General features: G+C 44.4%; 1 protein-coding gene across 19 annotated transcripts in view; it reads left to right on the plus strand.

The window, feature by feature from the left end:
• Nucleotides 1–19053, plus strand: part of HMBOX1 (homeobox containing 1) — a 203615-nt gene that overhangs the window by 139756 nt on the left and 44806 nt on the right. For all 19 annotated transcript variants that reach the window (XM_068143198.1, XM_068143199.1, XM_068143200.1 and 16 more), the window contains one exon: nucleotides 13801–13954. In XM_068143198.1, the coding sequence (XP_067999299.1) occupies nucleotides 13801–13954 (154 nt within the window). The remainder of the gene's footprint in view (nucleotides 1–13800; nucleotides 13955–19053) is intronic.

The raw sequence follows: 19053 nt of genomic DNA on the forward strand, positions 1-19053 counted from the left end.
CCTCAAACGGTCACAACTGGACAGTAGGAAAAACTCTTCATTGAAAGATTGGTCAGGCATTGGAATGTGCTGCCTAGGGAGGTGGTTGAGTCACCAACTCTGGATGTGTTTAAAGGTGGTTTGCATGTGGTGCTTGGGGATATGGTTTAGGGGTGAACCTTGTAGAGTGGGGTTGTCGGTTGGACTTGGTCATCCCAAGGGTCTTTTCTAACCTGAATGTTTCTGTGATTCTGCATGGAATCTGCACTTTTGCTTAGCAGCAAATAATGTAGAACTGACTTATCCATAACTGACTGTCCAGCTCCTCAGTCACAGTTGCTTTCCCTGTCATCTCACTGCTAGCTGACATTGGGAATCAGAAGGAATCAGTGAAGTTGTAGTTGGCTAACATGAAGTATGTGCCAAGGCTTTTCAGAATGAACAAAGAGAAAACATTAATAACAACTACATAATGTAAAGTTGTAGCCAAAACCCCTTGTTTTAATGGAAAAAAACTTAAAAGATAAGGGTTTGGGTTGGATCTCAAGCTCATGAATGGAATTGAATCATAGAATTGTTTAGATTGGAAAAGAACATTATGATCATCAAGGTCAACTATTCATAGAATCAACAAGGTTGGAAAAGACCTCAAAGATCATCAAGTCCAACTTGTCACCCAAGACCTCATGACCACTAGACCATGGCACCAAGTGCCATGTCCAGTCGCCTCTTGAACACCTCCAGGGATGGCGACTTCACCACCTCCCTGGGCAGCACATTCCAATGGCTAACAACTCTCTCTGTGAAGAACTTTCTCTGCACCTTGAGCCTAAACTTCCCCTGGCGCAGCTTGAGACTGTGTCCTCTTGTTCTGGTGCTGGTAGCCTGGGAGAAAAGACCAAACCCCTCCTGGCTGTAACCTCCCTTCAGGTAGTTGTAGACAGCAATAAGGTCTCCCCTGAGCCTTCTCTTTTCCAGGCTAAACAGTCCCAGCTCCCTCAGCCTCTCCTCCTTGTGCTCCAAACCCCTCACCAGCTTTGTTGCCCTTCTCTGGACATGTTCAAGAGTCTCAATGTCATTCTTAAATTGAGGGGCCCAGAACTGGACACAGGATTCAAGGTGTGGCCTAAGAAGTGCTGAGTACAGGGGCACAATGACTTCCCTGCTCCTGCTGGCCACACTATTCTTGATGCAGGCCAGGATGCAATTTGCCTTCTTGGCCACCTGGACACAGCACTGCCAAGTCCACCACTAAAGCATGTTCCTCAGCACCACATCTGCATATCTTCTAAATACCTTTAGGGTTGGGGACTTCACCATTGTCTTGGGCAGCCTGTTTCAGGACTTGACAACCCTTTCCATGAAGAAATTGCAACCTAAAACTCCCCTGGCACAATTTGATTATGTCTCTTGCCTTGTTACCTGGGAGAAGAGACTGCCTTCTACCTTGCTAAAATCTCCTGTCTGGGAGTTGTAGAGGGCAAGAAGGTCTCCCACAAGCCTCCTTTTCTCCAAGCTGAACAATTCTAGTTCCTTCAGCTGCTCCTCTTAAGACCCTGACAGTTACAGAGCTAAATTGAAGATGGGTCTCTCAATCCCTCTTCCTGCTTCACATCTCAAAATAGATCTTAAATATAAAAGAGAAGTAAAGTTCCTCATTATCTTCACCTAACCAGCATTGTTCTTCTCCATAGATTCTGTTTGACCACAGTTCTTATTTTTCCCTTTAGCAGTTTTATTGTAAAGATGAAAATACTTACATTCAATTTCCTTTAAACAATGGCATGATTAAATTAACTGTGTAATTGTTTTAAGGAATTTAAGACTCAGGCTCTCTAATGTGAACTTGGCTTCAATATCAAGAATTCTATTAAGAAAAATTACAGTGAAAACAAATCCTCCAAACTTCTGCTTTGTGTGTAAGCTGAAAATCAAGAGGCTCCAGCTGTCAGTTGGCCTGAGAATACTTCAGCTTAAAATTGGGTGGGTTCTGAATGACAGCTGAGCCTGTCCTTTCTGTTAAGCATCTAGAAAATGGTTTACAAAATGAAAGTGCCAAGGGTTGTAAGCTGGCAAGATTGCAGGGGGTCCACAAGAAGCCGTGATGTTGCAGTCTGGAATTGGGACACTAAGGATCAGCGAAGTGACTGGATACAACTGTTTAGTATTAGCTGCTTTGGAAGGCTCAGGTTGTACCCTACAAAGTAACTCTCAGCCATGGAAAGGTTGAACTCCAGCATAGTGAAGAGAACTAGAGATTTTCTGGAAGGTGTGTTTTGGAAAAAATACTCCAAAGCCCTCTGATGATGAAAACTTGTGAGGATCTTTCCCATAGCCATGCATCTTTCCCATGTTGTTTGGAGATGTTTAAGAAGTATTATTCTGTGGTGGGATAAGAGAAGCCTTGTCAAACTTAGCACTGAAATCTTTACTTCTTCCTCTTAACCTTCTTTCTTTCCCCATATCCACAAGCTCACATCTTGTGTGTCCTTTGAGAAGGGCCCAAGGAAGGAACACCAGCAGCACTGAAGGTTATGGCTTACACTGCAATTAATTGACTTTAACATCTACTGTTCTGACACAGTGTCTTGCTGAGATCTTGCTCACTTTTCTTTTTACACACATGGAAAATTTTCTTGTAAAGTACAGGAATGTGTCCAGGTGGGTTTTGAAAGTCTCCAGAGGAGACTCCACCATCTCTTTGGGCAGTCTGTTTCAGTGCTCTGGCCCCCTCAAGGAAAAGAAGTTTTTCCTTATGTCTAAGTAAAACCTCCTGTGTTCCAGTGGGTGCCTGTTGCCACTTCTGTTACTGGGCACCACTCACTGAAAAGGGTCTGATCCCATCCTCTTGACCTCCACCCTCTAGCTATTGATAAGCCTTAAAAAGATCCCCTCTCAGCCTGCTTTTCCCCAGGCCAAAGAGCCCCAGGTACCCCAGCTTTTCCCTGTAGGAAAGCCTCCAGTCCCCTTGTCATCTTTGTAGCCCTTAGCTGGACTCTGCAGTAGTGCCCTGTTTCTCTTGAACTAGGGAGCCCAGAACTGGACCCAGTAATCCAGATGCAGCCTGAGTAGGACAGAACAGACCTGCTGGCCACACACTTCTTCATGCACTACAGAATACTGTTGGCCATCTTGGCCACAAGGGCACATTGCTGGCTCATGGTGAATTTGTTGTCCACTAGCACTCTCAGGTTTTTCTCTGCAGAGCTGCTTTCCAGCAGGTCAGCCCCTAACCTGTACTGGTGCATGGGGTTATTCCCCACTAGGTGCAGGACCTTGCACTTGCCCTTGTTGTAATTCACCTCTACCCAACTCTCCAGGCTGTCCAGTTCTCACTCATAAAAAGAGCAACTCCACCACTTCATCTTGCTGGTCTGTCTCTCTCTAAACAGTGTGTGGCTGTCCATGAGAGCATCCCAGTCATGGAAGCTGTCCCAGTATGTCACAGTATCACAGTATCACAGTATAACTTAGGTTGGAAAGGACCTCGAGGATCATCGAGTCCAACCTATCAACACAGACCCCATGACTAGAAGATGGCACCAAGTGCCACGTCCAAGTCCAATCTCCTCTTGAACGCCTCCAGGGACGATGACTCAACCACCTCCCTGGGCAACCCGCAGGTCCCTCTCTGTTTGGGAGCTCTCCAGCCACTCCAACCCCAGCCTGGCATTTCAGAGGGGTAGTTGAGTAAGGTTTCCCTGGAGGGGTGCAGGAGGAGCCACCATAGTCGTACACATACTTCAGGTAGTTGGCCGCCTTGCTCTCCACTTAGAAGGAAGCAAGGAATGTTCGCTGCTGTTCTGGTTGGCTTGGCTTATTCCCTGATTGGATGGGATGGCATGAGCATCTCTTCAAAGAAAAGATCTTATACAGCATTTTAAAGAATTTTAAAAAGGCAAAATGGCTTCTCTGCCTATGCCAAGTGATTATTTGGATGCACTTAAATGCTTTTTAGAACCAAATAATGTTTGATTTCACTTCAGAGGCTGAGGTGGTGGGAGGAACCCTTAGTTTTCCTGTAACTGTTGGAAAAGTCTATTTGAGGGAAGTGGTTCTGTCATTTATTGTAGGATAATCTACTGCACTGAATTAGTTCCATCTGCTATATTACAGGTCAGACTGGCTAGCCAAGAGATAGTTAATGTGCATATGTGAAGTGTATACAGAGTATTAAGAAAGGTATAAACTTTGTCCAAAGAATCTTGGATTTAAATCACTGCTAAAAAAACAAATTGGAGCCAAGTTTTGGATACTACTTAAATAGTATCCTGTGATGAGTAGACTTGACTAGCTGTTCTGCTGCCTTCTTTAACCTCAGAACATGAGGAAATCAGTAGAGCCTTCTGCCACGTTCACAAAGCAGTGACATCACTATAGTCTCTAGAGTGTAAGAGATTTTCTTTGAAGACATTTAAGAGATTAAATGACTGACATGTCCTTATTTGCTCACTTACTGGGAAGTGACATTTGGCTTTCTCTTCTCATATGCCCCATTTTTTCCAATTCCAGCTGCTGGGAATAAAATCTCAATCCTTCTTCTTTGAGTGATAGGGTCAGGTCAATCTGTGCAGAGCACCTACATGTTTGAGTTAAAGTGAGGTCTTTGGGCACTTTAAGTTTACCCATGCCTGTAATTTCTTATTTTAGAAAATTTTAAGTCCATTTTCTGACATAGTAGTGGAAAGAAACCTTGCTTAAAAGTCAGACGGTTTTAAAGGAGTAGGACCCCAGCTATAATCAATTTATTATCTATAAAGAAAGAATAGCTGTTTTGTGAGAGAAGGACTGAAGATTGCTTGGCAGACCTGTAGTCTTTCCTTGGCTATGCTACTTTTTCTGTACAACTCATAGCAAATTAGAATTGAATAGAATATGATTTAACCAGGTTGGAAAAGACCTTTGAGATTGAGTCCAACCTATCACCCAACACCATCTAATCAACTAAACGATGGCACCAAGCGCCCCATCCAGTCTCTTCCTAAACACCTCCAGTGATGGTGACTCCACCACCATGGGCCCTGTGCTCTTTAACATCTTTATTGATGATCTGGATGAGGGCATTGAGTCCATCATCAGTATAATTGCTGACGACACCAAGTGGGGGGCAGGAGTTTATCTGCTGGAGGGTAGAGAGGCTCTGCAGAGGGACCTTGACAGGCTGGACAGATGGGCAGAATCCAACGGCATGAGATTTAACACATCCAAGTGCCGGGTTCTGCACATTGGCCACAACAACCCCATGCAGTGCTACAGGCTGGGGTCAGAGTGGCTGGAGAGCAGCCAGGCAGAGAGGGACCTGGGGGTACTGGTCGATGGTAGGATGAACATGAGCCTGCAGTGTGCCCAGGCAGCCAAGAGGGCCAATGGCATCCTGGCCTGCATCAGGAACAGTGTGGCCAGCAGGAGCAGGGAGGTCATTCTGCCCCTGTACACTGCACTGGTTAGGCCGCACCTCGAGTACTGTGTCCAGTTCTGGGCCCCTCAGTTTAGGAAGGATGTTGACTTGCTGGAACGAGTCCAGAGAAGGGCAACTAAGTTGGTGAGGGGTTTGGAACACAAGCCCTATGAGGAGAGACTGAGGGAGCTGGGGTTGCTTAGCCTGGAGAGGAGGAGACTCAGGGGTGAGACCTTATTGCTCTCTACAACTACTTCTTCCTAACGTCCAGCTTAAACCTCCCCTGGCACAGTTTGAGACTGTGTCCTCTTGTTCTGGTGCTGGTTGCCTGAGAGAAGAGACCAACCCCCACCTGGCTACAACCTCCCTTCAGGTAGCTGTAGACAGCAATAAGGTCTCCCCTGAGCCTTCTCTTCTCCAGGCTAAGCAACCCCAGCTCCTTCAGCCTCTTCTCATAGGGCTTGTGCTCCAAACCCCTCCCCAGCTCTGTTGCCCTTCTGACACGTTCTAGCAAATGAACATCTTTCCTAAACTGAGGGGCCCAGAACTGGACACAGGACTCAAGGTGTGGCCCAACCAGTGCTGAGTACAGGGGCAGAATGATTTCCCTGCTCCTTCTGGCCACACTATTCCTGATATTATTTCACCTCTGTACCTTTCATTCCCATCTGTTATGTAAAGATGAGACCATGACTTGCCTGCCTTGCCTGTAAGGTCCTCACAGCAAGGACCATCTTTTACTTTGCTTATATATTGCACCCAGTTAAGTGTTTATAATGACGTAAGGGACAAAAGATGACTTATAAATGCATCAAATGATATTTTATTTTTCTTTTTCCAAAGCAAAATGGTGCTGTGTCACTTTAAATCATCTACAAGCAGTCCTACTTTTGCTAACCAAAGAACTTCATATTGTGGAGCTTTAGGGCAGTTTGAAGATGTTGCCGTTTGGGTGTTGCTCTTATACAGAAGAGACTCAGCAATTCCATCATGTTTATTATTTGCCAGCTTGCCTTGGTCTCCTGAATATGATGTTTGTTGTTTGCTTGAGTTTGCTGAGTTGCATGGGTACTTTCTGTATTTCTCCTATCTTGGGTGATGGGTATTCAGGCAACAGCAGGCTGGACCATTGCAAAAGAAGCAAGTCTCATGGAATGGAGAACAACCCATTTTTCCTACTGTGTGCAATTTTTTGATCTATGTTTTCCTGGTAGGAGTGATGTTGGAGTTAACAGCAATGGTGTGAATTCCAGTGTACTAGTGTATCATAGTATCAGTCAGGGTTGGAAGGGACCACAAGGATCATCTAGTTCCAACCCCCCTGCCATGGGCAGGAATACCCCACACTAGATCAGGCTGGACAGAGCCTCATCCAGCCTGGTCTTAAACACCTCCAGGGATGGGGCCTCAACCACCTCCCTGGACAACCCATTCCAGGGCTTCACCACTCTCATGGTGAAGAACTTCCTCCTCACATCCAGCCTGAATCTCCCCACCTCCAGCTTCATTCCATTCCCCCTAGTCCTATCACTACCTGAGATCCTGAGAAGTCCCTCCCCAGCCTTCCTGTAGGCCCCCTTCAGATACTGGAAGGCCACAATTAGGTCACCTCGGAGCCTTCTCTTCTGCAGACTGAACAGCCCCAACTCTTTCAGTCTGTCCTCGTGGGAGAGGTGCTGCAGCCCTCTGATCATCCTCATGGCCCTTCTCTGGACACGTTCCAGCACCTCCACATCCCTCTTGTAATAGGGGCTCCAGAACTGGACACAGTACTCCAGGTGGGGTCTCACCAGAGCTGAGTAGAGGGGGAGGATCACCTCCCTCGACCTGCTGGCCACACTTCTCCTGATGCAGCCCAGGATCTGATTGTCTTTCTGGGCTGCAAGTGCACATTGAGAGCTCATGTTGAGCTTCTTGTCCACCAGCACCCCCAAGTCTCTCTCCTCAGGGGTGCTTTCCAGCCAGTCACTGCCCAGCCTGTATTTGTGCCTGGGATTGCCTCGACCCAGATAGAATAGAATAGAATAGAATAGAATAGAATAGAATAGAATAGAATAGAATAGAATAGAATAGAATAGAATAAACCAGGTTGGAAGAGACCTTCAAGATCATCGCGTCCAACCTATCACCCAACACCACCTAATCAACTAACCCATGTAACCAAGCACCCTGTCAAGTCTCCTCCTGAACACCTCCAGTGACGGCGACTCCACCACCTCCCCGGGCAGTCCATTCCAATGGGCAATCACTCTCTCTGTGTAAAACTTCCTCCTGACCTCCAGCCTGAACTTCCCCTGGCGCAGCCTGAGACTGTGTCCTCTTGTTCTGGTGCTGGCTGCCTGGGAGAAGAGACCAACCTCTGCCTGTTTACAACCCCCCTTCAGGTAGTTGTAGAGAGCAATAAGGTCACCCCTGAGTCTCCTCCTCTCCAGGCTAAGCAACCCCAGCTCCCTCAGTCTCTCCTCATAGGGCTTGTGTTCCAAGCCCCTCACCAACTTTGTTGCCCTTCTCTGGACTCGTTCCAGCAAGTCAACATCCTTCCTAAACTGAGGGGCCCAGAACTGGACACAGGACTCAAGGTGTGGCCTAACCAGTGCAGTGTACAGGGGCAGAATGACCTCCCTGCTCCTGCTGGCCACACTGTTCTTGATGCAGGCCAGGATGCCATTGGCCCTCTTGGCTGCCTGGGCACACTGCAGGCTCATGTTCATCCTACCATCAACCAGCACCCCCAGGTCCCTCTCTGCCTGGCTGCTCTCCAGCCACTCTGACCCCAGCCTGTAGCACTGCATGGGGTTGTTGTGGCCAATGTGCAGAACCCGGCACTTGGATGTGTTAAATCTCATGCCGTTGGACTCTGCCCATCTGTCCAGCCTGTCGAGGTCTCTCTGCAAAGCCTCTCTACCCTCTAGCAGATCAACTCCTCTCCCCAGCTTGGTGTCATCAGCAAATTTACTGATGATAGACTCAATGCCCTCATCCAGATCATCAATAAAGATGTTAAAGTGGATGGGGCCCAGCACTGATCCCTGGGGGACTCCACTACTGACTGGCCGCCAGCTGGATGTGACACCATTCACCACCACTCTCTAGGTTCGGCCATCCAGCCAGTTCCTAACCCAGCTCAGAGTGCTGCTGTCCAAGCCATGGGCTGACAGCTTGGCCAGGAGTTTGCTATGGGGGACGGTGTCAAAGGCCTTGCTGAGGTCCAGGTAAACTACATCCACAGGCCTCCCCACATCCACCAGGCGGGTCACCTGATCATAGAAGGAGATCAGGTTGGTCAAGCAGGACCTGCCCTTCCTAAATCCATGTTGGCTGAGCCTGATCCCTTGGCCATCCTCTAAGTGCTGTGTTAATGCACTCAGGATGACCTGTTCCATGATCTTGCCTGGCACTGAGGTCAGGCTGACAGGCCTATAATTCCCTGGCTCATCTAACCGGCCCTTCTTGTGGATGGGCACCACGTTGGCCAGCTTCCAGTCTTCTGGGACATCTCCAGTGAGCCAGGACTGCTGAAAAATGATGGAGAGCGGCTTGGCCAGCTCCTCTGACAGCTCCCTCAACACCCTAGGATGGATCCCATCTGGTCCCATGGACTTGTGGGGATCCAGGCGGCTGAGCAGATCACCAACTACCCCATTTTGGAACAGTGGAAAACTATGCTGCTCCCTGGCTCCTGCAGGACCCTGCAGGACCCTGCACTTGCTCTTATTGAACTTCATGAGGTTGGCTTGTGCCCACCTCTCCAGCCTATCAAGGTCCCTCTGGATGGCCTCCCTTCCCTCCAGCTTTTCTGGAAAGAGTTGCCAATTAGGGTGAAAAGCAGGGGGTTTTGTCAAATGGGAGAAGTCAGTGCTAAATGTTTGTATTTGAAAGGTCTTTAATCCAATTAATGGGAATGATTTTCATTTAGATCGGACTTGTCCTTGTTTTTTTTCTTTTCTTCTTTTTTCCTTTTTTTGTTTTTGTTTTTGACAGGCACACATCTCTTGTTTTTTATAGAGAACTAAGAGCATTTTGGCAGTAGATTAACAGTATATGTTTCAGATGCCAGTATATGAGAGCATAGATCCCTGTTATATACTGGTTTTTTTTAATTAGGTTTTTTTTTCATAGCCCATGGACTTTAAATAGATAAACAATTCTTTTTATGTTGGTAGTTGTTAGCCTGGTCAGTGTGGCTGGTGCTGGGCCTTGTTCACTGTGAAGTCTGTTATTGAGTAACTTCAGCATGTTTGTGGCCTCAGTGTGTTGCAAACTGAAGCTGACACCTAGAAATTATGTGTTGAAGTTACAGATGGGTATCCATTTAGGCTGGATATTTGTTTCTGTCAGTCTTCTGTAATGGGAAGGTAGCTGTGGTCACCTTGGAGAAAGGTAGTGGTCACTAAAGAAAGGTAGTTATTATCAAGATTTAGCATCTCCCTTTGCCGTTCTTGTTTAGCTATAAGAGAATAGCTTTTACCAAAAAAAAATCCCAGAAAACCAAACCCCCCAAATCAAGGTCTGGATATCTCACAATATTTGTGCTAGAAATGTTTTGTTGATGATTTACTATTTTGCAGAGCTGCAGGGAAAATAGTGCCCACTCTGATCCTTTCCATTCATGGAATGAGCTCTTTGGGGAACCTTTAGCTGTGCAGGCTGCCAATTCAAATCCACCCTGACTCAGTAGTAACTGAAAGGTGTTTATCTTGTGATCTCAGGTCACTCTGGCTGTAGTAAAGTAAAGGGAAGAAAACTGAAAGGAAAAAAACCCGCACAGCCAGATTAGCAAAGGAATGTGCTATATTTACAAAGCAGTTTAGGGAACGCAGGGAAATATATACAGAATTTACAGTATTTACAATATATACAGAAATATACAACAAAGTAACACAGAAATGAGATTTCCCTCCTCTGCTGAGGAGGGTTCCCCACCCCTGTACCCCCTTCTCTCCCCCTTTTCCCCAGAGAGGGTTAGAAAGAGAGAAAAAGGAATAATTGTTAATTAAAAGCAGTTAGGCAGTTATGTGTTAGAAAAGGCCTTATCTTTTTCCAAGGTCAGTCTGGCCGAAAGCCCAGAAAGCTGCGAGCTGCCGCAAGGAAGAAAAGAAGTGCAGGACTGCCCAGAATACTCTGCTGTACTCCAAGTTCAAAGGTGCTTTCTACCAATCTACCAATGAAATTAGTTTAGATCTGTCTTTCGTTTATAAACATTCAGCCACAATGTCCCCTTTCTTAAAGGGACAGCCTCAAATGGTCACACATCTGTTCTTATCAGTATAGGTACATGCTGCAAAAGCTTGCTACTAAATGAGTTTTTGAATCTGGGAGATGGCCTGAGGCTTGCTCCAACCATTCTACACATTGCTCCTGTATGGCAGGGCCTCTCTTGAGACATGTGATGTGGATCAGCAGTTGCATGTGATGCTTTTAAGAGCTAACCTCTTTCTTCAGGATAGTGTATGGGATGTGCTGAGAGATGCCAGGCTTTTCCATGAGGAATTTGGAGTACTGCGAGAGAGCTAAATTCCAGCCTGAGAGCATCTCTTGCTTCCTCTCCCCAAACCCCACCTGTAGCATCCCCAAAGTCATGCCTGGCAATAAAGCAAAAGCTGGCTTGCACAAAGAAAAGGCTGTGTTGCTGCAAAAAAATTTCACTGCTGGCAGGTAGTGAGGCACGTTGCTTTTCATTTTCCTCTGCAAAAGGAGCTCTTCCCAAACGGTCACAACGGTTCACCTCTATACCCTTTATAGATGTCTTGCTTTTTGATTCTTATACTAAGCTGAAAAATCTCATCATGCATTCGCTCCACTCATTCTGCTCAGGAGAGAAGTTTTGCTTCTCCTTAAAAGCTGGTTTAGAGGTTTGTAAAAAGCCCTAGTAACTAGGATGTAACTTAGTAAGTTGTAAAGAAGTATAGCTGGGTGGTGAGAAGATTGCAATGGAGCATTGCAACAGGAGAACAAACAGCATCCCCAAGCAGGCACTCAGTTGAGGGGGATGAAGAAAAGCGGCATAGTTACCTTATCAAATGTCCTCTGCTTTTGCCACTCATACATCCAGGCACATTTTGGGCCTTTGTATGCACTCAGGTGCTTCTCTTTATATGTGTGTCCAGAACCAGTGATGAGTACTTGCTTGTAATTCTCAGCATACTTCTCTCTTACCTGCTGCTGATATTGATGTTACCCCATAGACAGAGGAATAGCTAAATTGATGTAGCAAGGCTACTAAAACAAAGCATCTTACATTCAGTGAACATAGCGGTCGCAGGATCAAATTTATGCTTTAAATGAAGGATTTCTTTCAACCTTTGTCTGAAAAATCTCAGGCAACTTTAATGGAAGTACACTGCAGCTCTTCCATTGATGTTTGTAATCACTGATATTCCTCTCCTCTCCCTGTGAAATGAAATTACAGAATCACAGATCCTGGAAAATTATTTTGGTTGGAAAAGACCTTAAAGACAATCAAGGTCAACCATTGCCAAGTCACCACTAAACCACATTCCTCGGTACCACATTTCCACATCTTTTAAATCCTTCCAGGCATGCTGACTCCACCACTTCCCTGGGCAACTTGGCAACCTTTTCCATGAAGAAAATGTTCCTCATGTCCATCCTAAACCTCCCCTGGCACAACTTGAATCTGTTCCCTTTTGTCCTGTCACTTGTTGCTGAGGAGTAGTGGCCAACCTCCAACTTGCTAAAACCTTTCAGGGAGTTGTAGAATGTGAGAAGGTCTCTCCTAAGCCTCCTTTTTTTCCAGGTAGGGAAAGTATATTGTTGAGACAATGCAGAGAAAGCTTTTTCTTGTCCTATTCTCCCCCATGTCTTTGTAAAATTTCCTTTTTAAAAGTTTTATAGTTTTTGAAATGTGTTTGAAGCTTAGCCACTGCTACTGATGCAGGCCCCTAAACTGCAAGAACTAGAAAGATTAGATAAGGAACTTTCCTTGAAGTGGCCTCCATTAAATTGGCAATATAGGGAATATTTCATGTGTCAATAAAATGAAGTAATCTGTCTAGGCTCGTTAGCTGGGAATTAGTAAGAGTCACGGTCTGTTGTGCACGCAAGGCAGAGATTGTGGGCTTCACTTCCTAGAGACCTTCTCCTGGGTAAAATTGTTAAATGATTTTGGGCTCCACTACTTAACACAGATGCAAGCCCCTGGCAGGAAGGAAAATACTTATTGTGCATTTCTGGAAAGGAACACAGCCAAATGCATAAATAGCTCATTTCTTGCTTTTTAACTGCAGGAATTTGCTTATTGGTTAAACTCCTAAGTTCCTTTAACCCTTTTACTCTATTTTAAATTAAACAAGCAGTGTTGTTCAACTAACACTGTATGCTTTTATGATTAAATCCTAACCGTTCTGGGCAAATCGGTGTGCCTAGAGGGGCTTGCTGTCTCAGCCTTGCTTTTACTGTGCACAATACTGTATTCTCCTGTGAGCCAAGCTGCCTGCTCCTCTTGGATCTGTCCAGGCTGGTTCAGTGCATGAATTCCAGTTGAACTCAGAATGCATATGGGATATAGGTGGTGGTTTATCTTTTCATGTGACTGGGGATTTTTTGATTTCTTGCACACAGGAATAGCTGTTTCTTCCCTCCAGGGGAAGTCTCTGAACACAAAACTATCCTTCAGAACATATCCTATTTTATGTACTGATGTCCTATACCAGGTTCCCATCCTCACCAAGGGATGTATGAACACTCAGTCACCCTGTGTGTCTTGATTTATCTTGATTTATTAACTGAGAGGCTGTTGTGGAAAGAATCAGGGGTAAGTTTCAAAGGGCCTTTCCTGAAGGCATTGTGCCAAATCCTGTCTCTTGCTTGATGCTTTCCAGCTCAGGCTTCTTGAAAGGAGAAATATATCCTTAGAAGTGGGACAGAATAGAAAAGGTGTGGTGTTACTCTGCTTTCAGTGACTTTTAAAAGGAGAGCTGGCACTCAGGAGCCTCTGTATGCATGGGTCACAGAGTGTGTTTCTATCAGTGGAGCTATTTCAAGTGTTTACTCTCCTCCTTGGACATATGAAAATACCTTTGGTATAAATTTACATTTGGCTTCCTGAGACTGTTGTACAATTAAATAGAAACCTGCTATTTTCCATTTCGTGGCAGAAGAGGTAGCAGCACAACCTAAATAAGTCCCAGTGGGGATTTATTACACCCTTTCTGTGGGACACTTTTTTCTACTTGTGGAAGACAGAACAACTTTTCCTAAGCAGCTATCAGCTCAGTTATTGAGGTTGACGATGGGAACTCTAGCTGGCTTTGTGTTATCTTTAAGGTGTCTTTGTTTGATAATGTTTTACTTTTTTAGTTTGAATGGATTCATCATCTGTTTTATCTTTTTTTCATGAGCAGGAGTGTGAAAATGGCTATGATATTTAATCCACTAGGAAACACAGTATTTATTATTCTTAGGGGCTACATTAAGCATGAGACCTGCTCCTATCCCAATAGAAGAGCCAGAATGGAGACAGACACCTCCCCCAGTCACAGCTACCTCTGGGACCTTCAGACTACGGCGAGGCAGTCGGTTCACATGGAGAAAGGAGTGCCTGGCTGTTATGGAAAGGTATGTCACTTGGGAATTACAGAGATGGGCCTGTTAAAGCCAATACAACTCCTGCTATGCTGGACACCTACTTCATTTCCATGGATGTGTTTTAGCATCATGCAAATCAATAACAGTGTAGTCTTTTGATTAGGAGGAGCTATTTTACTGCTTCTCTTATTTAAAAGAATGTTACAGTGTTCTGGACAACACCTCATTGTTTTGTAGCCTCTAAGACATCTTGTCCTCAGCTCAGTCTAAGGGCATTGGTGTTCAGCTCTTCCTTTGCTTTTGCAGAATTCTTTGTATCTAGCCTAATGCAGGCTCTGTCTTGGTGCAGGGTCTAAACACCCTTTACATTTCACATAACTCCTTTTCCAGTTTACTCATTTGTCTTTACAATAGATCATCATTTTATAGCTGAGATGAGCATTTTGGCAGCGCTCTAATTGTTCAGGATGCAGAACTTTGCCTTACAAGCAGTAGATTCCTTGTCCTAAAAGGCTCTTGCAGCCCTTTTACATGAACTGGGAACTGTGCAGACCAAAGTGGATCTTTCAAATACATATGCAGAGTGGCAGGTGATCATTAGAGCTCCCAGCCCTTCAGTTCTGTGTGTTCTGTGTGGCCACAGATCATCACAGGGTCTTTGCAGGACTCAGACCAGTAACTAAATATTTGTTCCTTTGTTCTGTCCTGTCACTGCACTGGTATTTTCATCTTTGGCTGAACGTTTCCACAAAGGAAATAATGTTTAAAATCTGTTCTGCTTTGCTAGATCCAACTAAGACAAAGTGCAGAAATCTCATTCTCTAGAACAAGGTGGGGTGGTTTTAAGCTAAAAGAGGAGAAATTTAGACTAGATTCAAGGAAGAATTCTTTCACACTGAGATTGGTGAGGTACTGGCCTAGGTTGCCCAGAGAGGTGGTGGATGCCCCATCCCTGGAAACATTGCAGCTCAGGTTGGACAGGGCTCTGAGCAACCTGCTCTAGTTGAAGCTGTCCCTTTTTACTGCAGGGGATTTGGACTAGATGGCCATTGAAGACCCCTTCCTACTTAGAGCATTCCATCATTCTGTGTTTCATAATACAAAGGTCTGTGTTTTTTAGTGTCCCTCTCCACACAGACAATATAGGGTCTTTAGCACTTTAAAATGCTTGTATGACTGATTATGAAGAATGACAGAACTGCTACAGATCAGTGTACCTTCAGGACAGTCTCATCTCCTTATTAACCCTCTGTGTGTGATATGGTTGCTCTGCATGAGAATTAAGAGTTCTTTGAGCATGAGCATTTTACTTCTTGGTTTCTCTCTGGACTAAAGTGCAATAACTGCTATTATTTGCTCTTTGAATCATGATAGTGCCTTAGACCCCATTGTACTAGGTCCTGTACACAGAGCAGGAAAAGAAATCTAAAAAGCTTCCTCCTTCAGTTCTTTCCTAAAGCCAGTCTCTTCTGTGGCATTAGTGATGCTTGCAAGTCAGACTACCTGTAATCCTTTGGTATGTGTCTGTTAGAAAGATGAGAGATTTGGTTTTGCATATGGAAAGAAGCAAGTCATTGGAAGTCATAGAGGCTTTTAACTGGAAGAATCTAGATTGAGATTAGGCATTAGGAATAGATAATTCACCATGAGTGAGGTGAAGCACGGGAACAGGTTGCCCAGAGAAGTTGTGGAGGCTTCAACTCTGGAAGTGTTCAAAGCCAGGTTGGATGGGGCCTTGTGCAACATGATCTAGCAGAAGGTGTTTGCCCCATGGCAGAGGGTTTGGAACTAGATGATCTTCAGAGTCCCTTTTAACTCAGACCAGTCTGTGATTCTATGGTTCTGTGATCATCCAGTTGTGTGTACATAATCATTTGATCTGATTTTTCATTACCCTCTTTCTTCTTTGTCATTCGTGGTTTAGTTGCTGTGTCTCATTCTGTGTAAAGTCTTTGCTGCTGGGGTGTTTGGCTTGTTTTTGTGGGTTGTTGTTTCCTTTGTATTCTGCTGGTAAATGGAGATTTCTGCCACATTGCCTTAATCCTGGCTTTAATACTCATTTGCAAAGCTCTTTTTGGGTCACCACAAGCAGTGAATTTCACAGCCTCGTGCATGGATACTGGAAAGTATGGATGAGGAGTTTTACTCGAGGCAAGAACACAGTAAACTTGAGCCATGGTAAAAGCTTTGTAGGGCAGTAAAACCACACATAAAGCAAGATTGGAATACAGTTATTTAACTGTTAAAGCTTTAATAGGCCTAGTTGAGCTGTAAGGATCAGCTGTTACATGTGTCAAAATTTGAGAGTGGTAGGAAGACACTCTCTTGGGAACCTAGGAAGATGTTAACTAATTTCACTTGAAAGTTAACGGAGTCTTCCAGGCTTGTCCATAATATGACTCATAACTGGATCCAGGATGAAGGTAGCCAGACTCTTGGCTGTCTGGCCAAGCAGATCAGGTTCACTTGGTGCCACAGGATGAGGAATAAGCATGTGACACTGTGACTGTTTGAGGCTGTGCCTTTAAGAAAGGGACAGTGCTGGGACACTCTGTCTGAATGTTTTGGTGAAGACAATGAAAACATTGATATTCTAAACGAATTTAATTGGTAGATTGGTAGAATGCAGTTTTAAGTTTTAGTGCAGCTGGAATTTTTTCCTCAGTTTGTTCCTTTCCCTCTCCATTCCAGCTTGGCTGCTTCTGGGCTCCTAGCCAGAGCGACCTTGGATAACAGATAAGCAACTATTCCTACTAATAGGTGTGGTAGGGTTGGAAGGGTAAGGCCAAGAAGCCTCCTCCCTTCCCCCTTGTAAAGTAAAGGGAAAGAAAATTGAAGGGAAAGGAAAAAAAACCTCACAGCTGAATTAGCAAAGCAGTGGAGCTGTATATTTACAAAGCAATGTAGGATATGCAGGGGAATATATACAAATTTACAATATTTACAATATATACAAAGATATACAATAAAGTAACACAGAAATGAGAGTTCCCCCCCCTGCTGAGGGGGTTCCCCACCTCCGCTCTCCCCCTCTCTCCCCCTTTTCCCCAGAGTGGGTTAGAAAGAGAGAGAAAGAGAAAAAAAGGTTAGAAGCAGTTTGTGTTAATTGGAAAGGAGTTAATACAGGCCTTGGTAGCTTGTCGGTTGCAAGGCCAAAGCCTTGGCCGAAAGCCCAGGACAGAGAGCTGCTGCCCTGCGGAGGAGCGGAAGCAAGACTGAAGATAAAGTGCTGGAATGCCCAGGATACCCTCCTGCACTCCCAGTTCAGAAGGTGCTTCCTCCCACTTTACCAATGAAATTAGTTTAGATTGTTCTTTTCATTTACCAACTTCCGTCCACCATATTCCCTTTCTTAAGGGCACAGCCTCAAACGGTCACAATAGGCCTACTAAAATTCTGCTTTCTTAGTAACTGCCTTTTTCTCTCTCTAACCCTCTTTGGGAAAAAAGGGAGGTATGGGGAGAGAGTGGGGTACGGGGGGGGAACCCTCCTCTGTCCGGAGGAGGGAATTTCGTTCCTGTATTCTTGTTTTTTTACTTTGCTGTATATTTCTGTACATATATTGTAAATATTATTTATATTGTATATCTAAACTGCCTTTCCACATTGCTTGTAAAATACAGCATTCCTTCCGCTTCTCCGGCTGAGTTTTTTTTCCTTTTTGTGGGGGAGAGAAAGCTAGGCCTTCTCTCTCAACCCACCACAGACACACTAAAATGGTGTTTGGCATTGCATGTGGTCTCTAGTAATTTTCTTTTTCCTCTGAAGGATTAAGTTTTGACTGTGAGTGGAGGCATCTTACTCAGGTTGATTATGTTCCTTAATTTGCAAGTTTCATTGCACTGTATTTCTCTGTCCTTCAGCTCCTTGGTGCACCAATGGTGCATGCAAGGATTTAGAGATCCAGAAGACAATTCCATCTCATGAATTAAGCTTGTATGAGGGCTATATGCACCTTCCTCTCTGGCTACAAAAGGGTAGCCTTCTGCAATTAAACCTAACTTTGGTTATTTAGTTAAGTGGAGGAGCGTTCTGCAATTAAACCTAACTTTGGTGATTTAGTTAAGTGCCTGAAGAGAAGAGGCTTGAACCCAACCTTAATGGAAACTCTTGCATAGAAAATGCAGAACTACTTCTTCCTATATACTTCAGAAATGTTGCTCTGAAGCTGTATAAGCATCTTTTGGGTGAGGATCAAATTCTTGGGCTGCCCTATCAGTTAATTGTGGTACGTGCTTTTGAATTCAATGCAGTTGGTAAGACATGCAGTCTCTAAAAGTCAGTATGTCAAACCAGCTGAGAGCACTTCAAGGAAAAATCTAAATTTGATTGCAAAAATTAGGCAGATTTGCTCCAAGGAGCAGACTCTCCAGCTGAAAATGCACAGCACCATTCAGGATTTGGACCATGAACTGAATGAGAAAGGTGAGGGCTGAAGGGCTAACTTATCTTTTTAAAAAAGATGTAACTGCACAACAAAAAAAAAAAATCCAGTGTAATTAATTATCATATTGCTGCCATGCTGATATAATTAACATTACAGTTAGGGCCAGCACATAGGCTTAAATGTCCAGTGTCCATAAGTGTCTGTATATAGGGTATGTGTATTAAATAAACTAATTGGTTTACACTGTATTTCCAGACCACTGCTTGCATTCTGTAATTCAATTCTCCAATCTTTACTGCTTTTTTGGAAATTCTCCCAGGGTAGTTTATTAGTCCTAGGCTTAGATTTTGGACAATAGCTTCAGGTCCCTCTCTTTCTCCCTCTCTCCTTTCTGTTTTGATTATTTGTTTGATTGATGCTTTGGTTTTACTATTTTTTTAATTGGTTGGTTTGTGGTTGTTTGTTTTTTTCCCTAAATATCTGTCCAAGTATTTATGCTCTGAAGGTTAAGAGAAGCAATAATTCCAGAAAGTAAAGTTCTATATTTAACTGCAGACTAGGTGTGGTTCAGACAACTGCAGTGCAAGCTCCCTCTTGCTGCTGTGCTAGTGATATCAACCTTGACCTGTTCTCTTTTTGAGTCTCCTGCTCATGAAATATTCCGAGTTTTGTGTGTGGTGATGTTGTTGTGTGGCTTTACCCTCCTTTGGGAATAGAATTAAGACTACTACAATAGTCCTGT

The sequence above is a fragment of the Melanerpes formicivorus genome, unplaced genomic scaffold (assembly GCF_026170545.1).
Source record: "Melanerpes formicivorus ecotype bairdi unplaced genomic scaffold, bMelFor1.0.p_v2 SCAF_9, whole genome shotgun sequence".
In the NCBI taxonomy this organism is placed as follows: Eukaryota; Metazoa; Chordata; class Aves; order Piciformes; family Picidae; genus Melanerpes; species Melanerpes formicivorus.